General features: G+C 45.4%; 1 protein-coding gene across 3 annotated transcripts in view; it reads right to left on the bottom strand.

Annotated features, from left to right (window-relative positions):
• The window catches only part of atg16l2 (ATG16 autophagy related 16-like 2 (S. cerevisiae)), an 18803-nt gene extending 6985 nt beyond the window's left edge, over window positions 1-11818 (bottom strand). For 2 of the 3 annotated variants that reach the window (XM_023152990.3, XM_012922936.4), the window contains exons 1-7: window positions 11421-11817; window positions 10007-10064; window positions 9664-9739; window positions 1875-1948; window positions 1116-1367; window positions 584-685; window positions 158-247 (exon numbers count right to left, since the gene is read on the bottom strand). In XM_023152990.3, coding sequence (XP_023008758.1) covers window positions 158-247; window positions 584-685; window positions 1116-1367; window positions 1875-1948; window positions 9664-9739; window positions 10007-10064; window positions 11421-11589 — 821 coding nt within the window. In that variant the 5' untranslated portion in view covers window positions 11590-11817. Of the gene's footprint in view, window positions 1-157; window positions 248-583; window positions 686-1115; window positions 1368-1874; window positions 1949-9663; window positions 9740-10006; window positions 10065-11420 lie in introns of all 3 variants that reach the window. The other variant, XR_013093046.1, reaches the window with a different exon arrangement.
• Between the last annotated feature and the right edge of the window lie 253 nt (window positions 11819-12071).

The following is a 12071-nucleotide window of genomic DNA, read 5'->3' as shown; positions in this document are numbered from 1 at the left end:
TTATCTCTCCACTTCAACACGATTGCTTTGTCGTCTGTTGCTATGACAACTCAATTTCCCTCCAGGATTAATGACTTTTGTGTGTAAATGCTCCTGAGGTCGTCAGTGAACTCGTGAAAACTATATAATAAAATAAAACAAAGGCGTGATTGATGACCTCACGAGTCGCATGGGTTTTCGTTCCGTGGACGCGTCCCGTTTCTCGTTCTTTGGAGACGTCGATCTGGAGCTCGGAGCACTTGATGAGCTGAAACACAAACATGTTTTATTCTGACAGTGACAGGAAGTAACAAAGTAGTCTATTAATCAATCTTTAGAAGCTTGTAATGGCCAATAAACCAATAAAGTTTCAGCACAACAAAAATGACAGTAAGTGAATGTGATCAAAAATAAAGAAATTATTCAGAATATTATTGTCTCAAAATCTTTAATATTTCAAAACATTCTCGAAATCAAAATTAGACTTTTTTTTTAAATTTGTCAAGGTTTCAAATGTTTATCAATACTTTAAAAAGTATTTTTAAAATTCTGTTTCAGTGTAAATGTTTATCAAACCCGTGTCGTGCGTTTCATTTATTCTTACTTAGAGAAACCTGAAGAGGGCGATGTAGAGCTCGGGGGATGGACAGCTGACCTGTCCAAGTTGACCTTCGACCTGGCTGCGGCCTGGGTTGCCTCTCGGGCTCTGAAACAAACAAAGAGATGCCTGTTTGGATCCACACTGACCCTCCTGCAGGTACACGATGAACAGGTGTGCGCGGTGCATTCAGGTACAGGATGAACAGGTGTGCGCGGTGCATTCAGGTACAGGATGAACAGGTGTGCGCGGTGCATTCAGGTACAGGATGAACAGGTGTGCGCGGTGCATTCAGGTACACGATGAACAGGTGTGCGCGGTGCATTCAGGTACAGGATGAACAGGTGTGCGCGGTGCATTCAGGTACAGGATGAACAGGTGTGCGCGGTGCATTCAGGTACACGATGAACAGGTGTGAGTGGTGCATTCAGGTACAGGATGAACAGGTGTGCGCGGTGCATTCAGGTACAGGATGAACAGGTGTGAGTGGTGCATTCAGGTACACTGATGAACAGGTGTGCGCGGTGCATTCAGGTACCTGGAGCGGCGTTCGTTGTGGCTGTTCATCCGAGCTGCGGCCTGGTTTTTCCGCTTCATCACCTTGGCCAGCAGTTCTTCCCCTCTGACCGTCTCCTGCCTTAGTTTCGCCTCCGCTGCTCTCTGCTGCTCCAGGAGAGTGTCGTACTCCACCTTCAGCACCGTGTTCTGCCCTTGAACCTGCTCCACCTGTGCCTGCAGCTCCTGATGAGCATCAGACACTCGCGACAGGCAACGCTGCTCCTGCAGCAGCCTGAAGGTGGAGGAAAGAGTAGGTCACACCAGTATGAGGTGTCATGGAGCTGCGCACACAAACACTGGAGGCAAACACCTGAGACTCAATATGTCAAAGTAGAATATGGATGTTTTTCTAAAGTTTACAAGATTTGAAGAACACATTTCAAATAAAAACATAAAATAATAAAGAGGTTTGCTGTGTTTTGACAAAAAGGATAAAATATATTTAAATGTTTGAATATTAGAGTAAAGAATCTGATTTTTTCTTTTATTAAAAATAATTTCAGATGGTTCAGATATTTGAATTATTGCCAGATGGCGCAGCGCCTCCCGGTGGACGAGCAGCAGAGTCTGATCTAAAGTGCAGTTTGAGCTCAGCTGTGAGTCGATATTCTACTCAGCGAATGAACAAGGAAAACTAGAACGAGGCTCCTCCTCCTGCTCTCTGACCTCAGCCTGAACTCACCTGCAGCAGGTTTTTACACCTGACTGGTGAGCTGACAGTCTCAGGTGTGTTACTCACCTGGCATGCTGCTCCTCCAGAACGCCGTCTTTGATTTTTATCTGCTGCGTCAGCTCCACCACCTGATAGGCTAACTGGAAGCACAGAGAGGGAGGGAGGGGTCAGAGGTTACTCGTGGTCGTGACTTTTACCTGGGTGAGGTTAGCGTCACGCTGTCACATGTCTGATTCTGATCTGACCTCACACAGAGCTTCATGAATCGTATCATTTTGAAAAAGCCTCCTGCGCACACAAAGGTCATGACACTAACATCCCTCTGCTCACTTACAGAATGTACTTGTTTGTAACTCTGCATAGCTCAGCCTCTGCTGTGTGCTTATGAAGCCAGAGCAGGACCAGCAGCAGCTCTGACCAACGTTCCCTCTAATGTTTCACGTGTCTGAGCGAACACACAAACTCCCTGAGCAACAGCAGACGTGAGCACTGTGGTCACGCCAGCACGAATCCATCCAAGTTACATGTTTATTAAAATAATCACATTACAGCGTTTACATGTATGTTAGACGACTTTTAATTAACTGCTTTAGCCCACTTACAATGACAATTTAAACAAATCCTGTTCCTGACCTGTAGCACGTCAACACTACTGGAAGTAAAAATAACTTGAACTCCAATTTTGAAAACAACTTTTTTCTATAAAGCTCTGACTTGTATGATGAGTCTGTGGTCTGGGAGAGAGTCTGTAACTCTGTCTGCAAATACAGTAAATAATGACCAATGTTGGCCAATTAATTATATAGTTACTTGTTGCGACTTTCATCCATAAATAAAGCCGCGGCCGGCTGAGCTGGTTGTGTCCCTGTGTCGCGCCTCCAATAATCCATAATGAGTCGTACTTGTACTTTGTGCATTTATTTTAAGAACAAAACAAACATTTGCGCTTTCAATCAATTTACAAATAGCACATGGATTAACTGGTGTGCCAAAAATGACGGTCAACAGAAAAGTTTGCCCACAAACCACTCACCCAACACCTGCTGCGAACACCGACATCAGGTAAATAGACTGTGACCACACCCACATACCATCACCTGAGACGCAGGTAAAGCTATACACCTGTGCCACCAAAACAAAAAGGAAAAACATAAACATTGACTTTGGCTCTTACATTACTTCTTCAAAAAAGTAACTGAGTCATGCAAACAAAGTGTTTTGCAGCTTTTACCTAAAAATGCAGCCAAGGTGTTTTTAAACAAACATTTCAAACTATTTACAGAACAATCAGCTGTTCTGCATCAAATCTGATGCCACACAAATTATTTGTGTCACAAAAATAATTTGTGTCCACTATGAGATGAAGGAGAACAGCAGCCTGATACCTGCAGGCCTGACAGCAGCAGATGTGTCACTGCTGTAACACCTGTAACACTCAGCAGGCGCCTCATTGTTCTGACACACAACAACACTACTGACTACACTACACACTAACTACACACTGACTACACACTGACTACACCCTGACTACACACTAACTACACACTCACTACACCCTGACTACACACTGACTACACCCTGACTACATGCTAACTACACACTCACTACACCCTGACTACACACTAACTACACACTCACTACACCCTGACTACACACTGACTACACCCTGACTACATGCTAACTACACACTCACTACACCCTGACTACACACTAACTACACACTAACTACACCCTGACTACACACTAACTACACACTCACTACACCCTGACTACACACTGACTACACCCTGACTACATGCTAACTACACACTCACTACACCCTGACTACACACTAACTACACGCTGACTACACCCTGACTACACCCTGACTACACGCTGACTACACGCTGACTACACCCTGACTACACGCTGACTACACACTAACTACACCCTGACTACACACTGACTACACGCTAACTACACGCTGACTACACCCTGACTACACGCTGACTACACCCTGACTACACGCTGACTACACCCTGACTACACGCTGACTACACACTAACTACACCCTGACTACACGCTCACTACACGCTGACTACACGCTAACTACACACTGACTACACACTGACTACACACTAACTACACGCTGACTACACGCTGACTACACCCTGACTACACGCTAACTACACGCTGACTACACCCTGACTACACGCTGACTACACGCTGACTACACACTCACTACACACTGACTACACACTGACTACACACTAACTACACGCTAACTACACACTGACTACACGCTGACTACACACTGACTACACGCTGACTACACGCTGACTACACGCTAACTACACGCTGACTACACGCTGACTACACGCTGACTACACGCTAACTACACACTGACTACACGCTGACTACACGCTGACTACACACTAACTACACGCTGACTACACACTGACTACACCCTGACTACACCCTGACTACACACTAACTACACGCTGACTACACACTGACTACACACTGACTACACACTGACTACACGCTGACTACACGCTGACTACACGCTGACTACACGCTGACTACACACTGACTACACACTGACTACACAAGATTTGTGCTAAACGTCGCAAATCTCTCACATCTCAAAACACCACCGGCACTAAAACTTCCCCCTCCCTAAACAACTAAATGCCATGTTGCCATATCGTTTTTTGATTGGTCCACATGGTAATTTTTCCACCAATAGGAAAGGCTGGGGGTGTTTTTGTTTTTGCTCACAGGCTTTCGAGCGTTTTCCTTATAAAACGCCGTTTTTACCGTTTCTTCCTGCAGTAAATATAAACAACGACAGTATTCAGGAAGAAAAACAAACATTGCAGATATTTTATCATAACTCTGGTTTTACGCGGCCGATCAACACAATTTAAAAACTGGTATAAAGTCCACACTTTGTCCGTCAGTTGTTCCGTCGGTCCTGCTCACATCTCCAGTGGTTGTGCACGTTGTCATTAACGTGGCTTCACTCCACATCAGCCGCTTTGCTAAAACACCGGCACATAAGGACGCTGTCATAGCCTGTCAGCCACGTCGATTAGCTGCGTTTATACGAATGTGAATCGCATCATTGGCTGGACTGTGGGATAAGGTGGCATCGTTCTGATCCCATACGGGAGCAGCCAGTCACTGACTCACACTGCAAACAGGATTGTTAAAGTTTTAATGTTAATTTCAATTCAGGTTAGTTTTTTTTCTGTGTGCAGAGACCTGCAGCACTGCGCGATGGCGGACGCGCACAGCTTAGAGGGAACATTGGTAAATGGCCTGTATTTATATAGCGCTTTACTCGTCCCTAAGGACCCCAAAGCGCTTTACATATCCAGTCATTCACACACTGGTGATGGCAGCTACATTGTAGCCACAGCCACCCTGGGGCGCACTGACAGAGGCGAGGCTGCCGGACACTGGCGCCACCAGTAGGGTGAAGTGTCTCGCCCAAGGACACAACGACCGAGACTGTCCAAGCCGGGGCTCGAACCGGCAACCTTCCGATTACAAAGCGAACTCCCAACCTGACTCTGACAGGCGACGTTTCCGGTTCGCCCCTCGTGAACAGTTTTATTTTATTTTATTAATCACACAGAAATATAATGTACAACAATTATGCATATTTCCAACATGAAATAGTATCAGAACAGGCTGAATTCCAACATATATAAGATAGATAATGAACAGGAAGTACAAACAACAACAAATAAATAAATCAAATAAAAACAAACCCCAAACAGAATCAAAGCAAAAAGAAGGATAATTAAAAGACATACCTGATACCTCAGGGGTTTTCAGATCTAGTTCAATAATCATATGATTCAGATCCAGAGCTTGTGTTTTTGAGAGGACGAGTTCTTTGTTTTCAGAAAACAACATTTGTGAATGAAGAATTTGCCCATAATAATTATTACATTTAGAACATGTTCAAGCTTCTTTTCTTAGAGAACCAAAGATAAAATCATTTTTAGAAAATTCAAGTAAGTTTGGAATCTGTGGGAAGAGCCAGTAGTGCATATCGTTCCACAGGCTTTACAGAATATACAGCCATAAAATAATGTTCTGTTGATTCAATATCCCCTCACAGAAAGAGCAAGAATTATTATCAATAGCAAAGCGACGTCTGAGAGATTCTTTGGAAGAGTAAATACCAGAGAGGATTTTGTAGCGGACCTCCTGAGCTTTGGGAGGAATCGGAAGTTTTAGGTCATTTTTTCTGATCTTTCTTTTCATCACCGGAGAACAGATGTGGATAAAAACATTAGTAAATAATTCCCAGATTTTTTTAGACTGTTAGCTGTAATGTTATGCTGTAAAGCGCTATATAAATACAGGCCATTTACCAAGAGTTCAGGGAGGTCACAGTCAGGGTTTTGACAAAGATTGTATGCTGTCCATAGAATGTTTTGAGGGATAGTAATTAGTAATTATTTGAAATTCTTTGTTATTTATTTGCAGATTATAATTGGTGGTGAAAGCTTCTAATAGAATTTTACCTCTATCATCACTGCCCAGATGCCCTTACCGTAGCATTTTAGTTTCCAGCGTTTATGTAGCGACAGTTGCACAGTGGAGTGTTGTGTGGGCTGTAGTTATGTTTGTATATTCATTTCCAGTGTAATACAACGTGCTGGTGAGAGGAAGACAGCTGTATGGGGAGTTTATGTCAAAATCACATCTAAGTAAAGATTAATTCCACATAGATCTGAGAATATTTTGCTTGGAATGTGAAACCAACGGCTAGTCTGACTTCTTAAAAATGACCTAAGCCCATTTATTTTCAGGGAGCCATTTAAGCTGTCATATTCAATAGCTTGCAAACCTCCATCTTCGACGCGTTTGACTAAATTACCTTGCCTGATATAGTGGGTTTTACGTTTCCATATATAATATCAAAGTGTAGCTGGTTAATAGATTTGCTGATTTAGGCACTCCTACCGCACATGCAGGATGTACTGGCCTGGAGATACTTTCCATTTTGGTGAGAAGAATTCTACCCAGAATCGATAAGTCTCTCTGAGCCCAGTTATTTAAACGAGTTGGATTTTCTCCCAAATATTAAGGTTATCTAAATCAGTCTTATTCTTGGTTATATACACACCCAAATATTTGACAGTGCATTTAACAGGAATATTAAGTGTTAGAAATAGTACAATCATTTAAGGGTCAGATCTCACATTTGTTTAAACTCAGATTTAATCCTGAAGCTTTTGAGAAAGTTTCAATAATCTGCAGAATTTTGGGGATTTCATTCAGGTTATTTCGTTGTATCATCGGCTAACTGGCTGATAGAGAGCTCTGTACCCAGGATAGATGTCCTACCAAACTCAGCATTTTTAATCAGTATGGAAAGCATTTCTGTTGCTGCCATAAACAGCAATGTGAGATTGGACATCCTTGTTTTATTCCTTTGCAGATCCTAAATCTTTGTGAGGTGCCACGTGGAAGACACACTGAACTGTTAGTATCTCTGTACAGTAATTTGATTACATTAATGAAGTTACCTCCAAAACCGAACAAATCAAGGGCTTGGAACATAAATTCATGCTCTATCATGTCGAAGGCTTTGTAAAAATCTAAAAATAGAACAAAACCTTGGTTTTCAATTAGGTAGTTGTAGTCACTCAAGTCCAAAACAAGGTGGATATTATTATGGATTGAGCGGCCTTTTATGAATCCAGACTGAGTGTTTGGCCCATTTTGGGCCCATTTTGGGCCAAACTGCAGCTCTTGCCTCCCGTCCTGTCTCCGGTCTCGTTTGCAGAAATCTTGCTTGCAGTAGACGCCTGCTCCTTGCACACCTGGGAATCCTTAGTTTCCAGAAAGCTTCTCGGTAGCGCCTCATGGTGAACTGAACTATTATTTGTCGATGTCTACCCGCTTCTTTTTTCCCTAGACGATGGACGGCGTCCACAGTGTTGCCCAGTGCGGAAGCCCAACGTGGCGCGACCTTAGCCAAGATGTCGATAACTTCGTCGCGGGTATCTTCGTCATTTTTTTCTTTCCAGCCTGGATTTTCAAGTTCCAAACCAGACAGTTTAGCCTTACCGACTTTTATATCGGCTGCGTTCATTGCAGCCAGCTTGGCGATGTTAGCCACCGTTATCATGTTGTTACTTAGCTGCACGCCGAAGTCATCGATCTTGTTTGTTAGCTTGTTAATGGCTTCTATTATGGAGTTGTTGCTTTCCACACTTTGGGACACAGTACCCTTGCTAGGTGGTGTGGGTGGAGTTTCTCTTTTCACTGACGGTGTTGAAGTCTCCACTGCATATTCGTGGTCAGCGGGTGCAGAGCTCTTGGAAGCTACCGCTGGCTTAGCTGAAGCTTCTGCTTTTTCCCGCGTCATCTTCTTCTTTAAATGGCAGATTGGGTCCGTTCAAAAGGTTTTAAGAGGTGAATCTAGTCCTTAAAACCCACAGGCAAACACAGCAAGCTACTTGGTATTCAAAAGTAGAGTCTAAACAGGTCCACCGGGATGAGTGCACGACGGCTTAAAAGAAGTTGCCTGCCCCGACAGCCATGCTGCCGGACCGCAGCCAGACCCTCCCCTCGTGAACGTGTCTCTTCCTGGTCTCAGAGCGTTTGTTGTGGATCGTCAGCCTGCAGGCCGAAGCTTGTGGAGCAGCTCAGGGTGAAGTGGTCTGCCCGCCCTCGGGCTGCCTGTTCCTCTCACTTTTATCACACCGATCACATCTGCTCGTCGGCTTTATCACAAGAGGAAGAAGTGGCTGCTGTTGCTCGGTTACAGTCTGCTGTGTTTTATCACACGGCCTCAAAGAAAAACAGGAGCCAAGCCGCCAGGAACGAGCTGAAAGAGCTCTGAGCGTGACCACGGAAACAGGTGAACAGCTGTTCATCACAACAACAACACCTGCTGCTGCTCATGAGCAGGACATAAATCTGCATCGAACTGACGAGAACTGAAACCCCCGATCGGTGGATCTGTTAATAAAGGTTCCTGCTGTGAAACCTGCACAGCGACATCCAATCAAAATCCTTGATTTTATTCAGCGAAACTGTGGCCCCGCCTTCTCAGACAGCCTGTTAGTACAGTAACCTCACAGCAGCACAAACATGGTCCAGAGCTCCAGCTACAGACACCTGCGTCACCATCCACTTGCCAGTCAAATAGGCCACGCCCCTTTATTCCATAACAGGCGAGTTACAGAAATAAATAACTCATCTGAGAACAGCGTCCAACCATCTGAAAGCTCCGTGACTCCAAAACGTATATTTTTGTGCTGTGACGCGTCTCCAATAATCCAAACTGAGCCCCACTTGTATTTTATTTATTTTAAAAGAAAACAACAAACTTTGTGCTTTCAATCAAAACAAATAGTGCATGTACCAACTGATGTGCTATAATGACGCTCAGACTCACCCAACGACGCTGTTGCGACACTGGCATCAGGTAAATAACATGCAAACACACCCCCATGCAATCACCTGAGGTGCAGGAAAATCTAAACACCTGTGCCACATGACAAATACACAAAACATAAACATTTCTTAGGCTCTTACAGTCCTCCTTGTACAGGTGCTATGAAGGAGGCAGTTGGCTACAGAGACCAACCAGTTGGAGTTGAGGCTGTGAACACGTCTATGGGGACTACCTCACTGCTGCCTCTGCTGGACGTCAGAGGAACTGCAGTTTCCAGGTTGGAAAAACGACGCGTTAATACCCAAAAACCTGCGTTCTACCTGAAGGCCACCAGATGACCTCTGACCTTTGCAAGCACTGCTGACTTTGCGGGCTGAGTCACCCTAACCCTGGCCGTAATTGATCATGTGATCACTCTGAAAAGGGGGGCAGGTTTGCTCTGACCTCTCCCGTGGTCTTCTTCAGCTGGATGCTCTGCTGCTGCAGGGACGAGAGCGGGGCGCCGCCCGCGGGGGGACACCTGCACACACAGAACAAACACAGCCTCAGCACACACACGCTCGTTTTCATATCTTAGTGAGGACACCTCACTCATCTCATCCCAGCCACTTACCCTAACATTCAAAATGAATGCCTAACCATGACCTGTGATCCTGACACTACAACCACAATGCGAGTCTCAAAAATGTCTTAAACCTTGTGGGACCAGTGACTACTGTAGTGTAGTAACATACCAATGTTCTGTGCTCACAAAGATGTCTGAACATGTACAAACACAGTGAGTTACCTGGCGGCGCTGCTCAGCAGTCCTTTGGTCAGACTGGTTTTCTCCAGCAGCTGAGTGTCTGCAGACAGAAAGGGGGGTCAGAGGAGGCGGGGCAGGAACCAGGTGCTCCAGGTTTGTACCTGATGAGCACCTGACTGACAGCTAGGACCAAAAAACCAGGACAACATGTTTTCACTGAGATATTTTTACTCTACTATGACTTAATTTTATTATGTTTCCCAGCTTTCATTGACTGAAGCCAAACTCCATTCAAAATCTGTCATGTTTAACATTTTTTCATTCTGCGTGTGCGGCCTGATGATAAACCAGCAGCAGGCTGGTTATCTGTCACACATGACTCACTGCGCAGAGGAAGTGAGGCGACGTGTGGTTTAATAGTTCCGACAACTTCCTGTCCCTGAATGTCAGCAAAGTATGAAAGGAGGGTGGATGTCGGCGAGGTTCAAAACACTGAGCAGAGGGGTTAATGATCTACTCACCACAATAAAAATATAAAATGAACCAGACTCCATTCAAAAACAATCTGATTTTACAGGAGGGTGAACAGGATTATACTGGATGTCTGACTGGTGGGACAGGTTGGACGACTCTCATCAAACTTCTGCCCGTCACAAATTCCATTTTTGGTTTCAGAGCTGCTATAACTGAAAAATATAAATATATAAAACATCGTCACTGAGAGTCCAACTGAACCACAGTGTAGTTGTCGTGATCAACAAGCCTGAATCTCAGCCTGGTTTCAAGAAAGTGTTAAAAATGCTGATTATTGAACGTATGAAATGTTCTTTCGAGCTGTGGTGACGAATGCCGACTGCAGTCTGAGGTTTGGGGCTAAGCTCACCTTTCCCTCCCTGTTGTCTGTATTCACGTATCCCATCGCTGGCAGTGGGGACAAGCAGTCGCATGAAGCTGCTCTGGAGCAAGTATGGCTCGCAGTATATGTTACCATGGCGATGAGTAGAGTTAGCCCTGAAGTTACCTGGCTGAGATGGAATCCCGTCTCCCTACATAGAGTTTGGTGTAGAGCTGCCCTATTAAAAAGCCATCTTTTTTGTCCCTAAGTAAAGCAGCTCCTTCTGTGACATTTCCTGAGTACAGGGTTAAACAGGCTGATTAGTAACGAGAGCAAATGCGAGGACGTTAGTTCTGGTTTAAACATATTTACTTTTGCTGGCCTTTGATGAAAACCTCTTGGTTCCCCAATACAAAGCCCTGATTTCTCTGAACCAAACCTCACTCAAAAATGATCAGTGTCTTTCTTCGTGCAGTAATTTCTCAGCGTCAGCCTGTAAAACCTCACTGTAACTCTGAACACTAACTTAATGGGTTTTTAAATGTTCGGCCCGGTGACTGCTGCTCTCAGACCGCCTGTGATGGATTTAAAGGGGATAAAAGTTGTACTTGGTCGTCGTACAGAAGCGGATCAGGTTCTGGAACATGGCGTGCTGGCTCAGGTCTCGGTGCTTCAGCTCTCGGATGATGTGTCCCTTCCAGGACTCCTCGGATCTCCCGCCGGCTCCCGGTGCCGGAGGCCGGCTCCCCCGCGGGGACACTCCGCGGGCGTTGGCTGTCACAACGGCCATGATGCCGGCAGCCCGGAGAGCTTCATGCCGCGGGCAGAGGCTCACAGAGCGGCCTGAAGTTCCAGGCAGCCCCGCTCTGAAACCCCGGCTCCTCTCACCGCCGCCATGTTGCTCACTCCTGCTGTTGTTTACGCCTCTTCTTCTGTGGTTTGTTTTGTTGTCGTCGTTAACTTTTGGGGCTTTTCTCACACTGCTGGGGGCGGGGCGGAGGCGCGTGCCCGTCTCTGTGGCTCTCGGCCAATCACCGCCCGCTCTGCTCTTAAGGAACTACAAACATGCCCTACCGGTGTGTTTGTAGTCCCGCTCGATATGACGTCAGCACCCTTTTCTAAGGCTTTTAAAGTTTTACGTCACTGCAGCCAGCTGCTGCTCTGTGACTCAGTCCTACCTGGTCTCAGGGCAGCCTGGGGCTGCACGTGCAGAACGGAAGTTCAGGTATTAGGAGGAGCCTGCTGCAGGGGCCCGGGCTCACATCAACCATG

This window comes from Maylandia zebra, linkage group LG14 (assembly GCF_041146795.1).
Source record: "Maylandia zebra isolate NMK-2024a linkage group LG14, Mzebra_GT3a, whole genome shotgun sequence".
Classification (NCBI taxonomy): Eukaryota; Metazoa; Chordata; class Actinopteri; order Cichliformes; family Cichlidae; genus Maylandia; species Maylandia zebra.
This window is presented reverse-complemented; position numbering and strand designations above follow the sequence as displayed.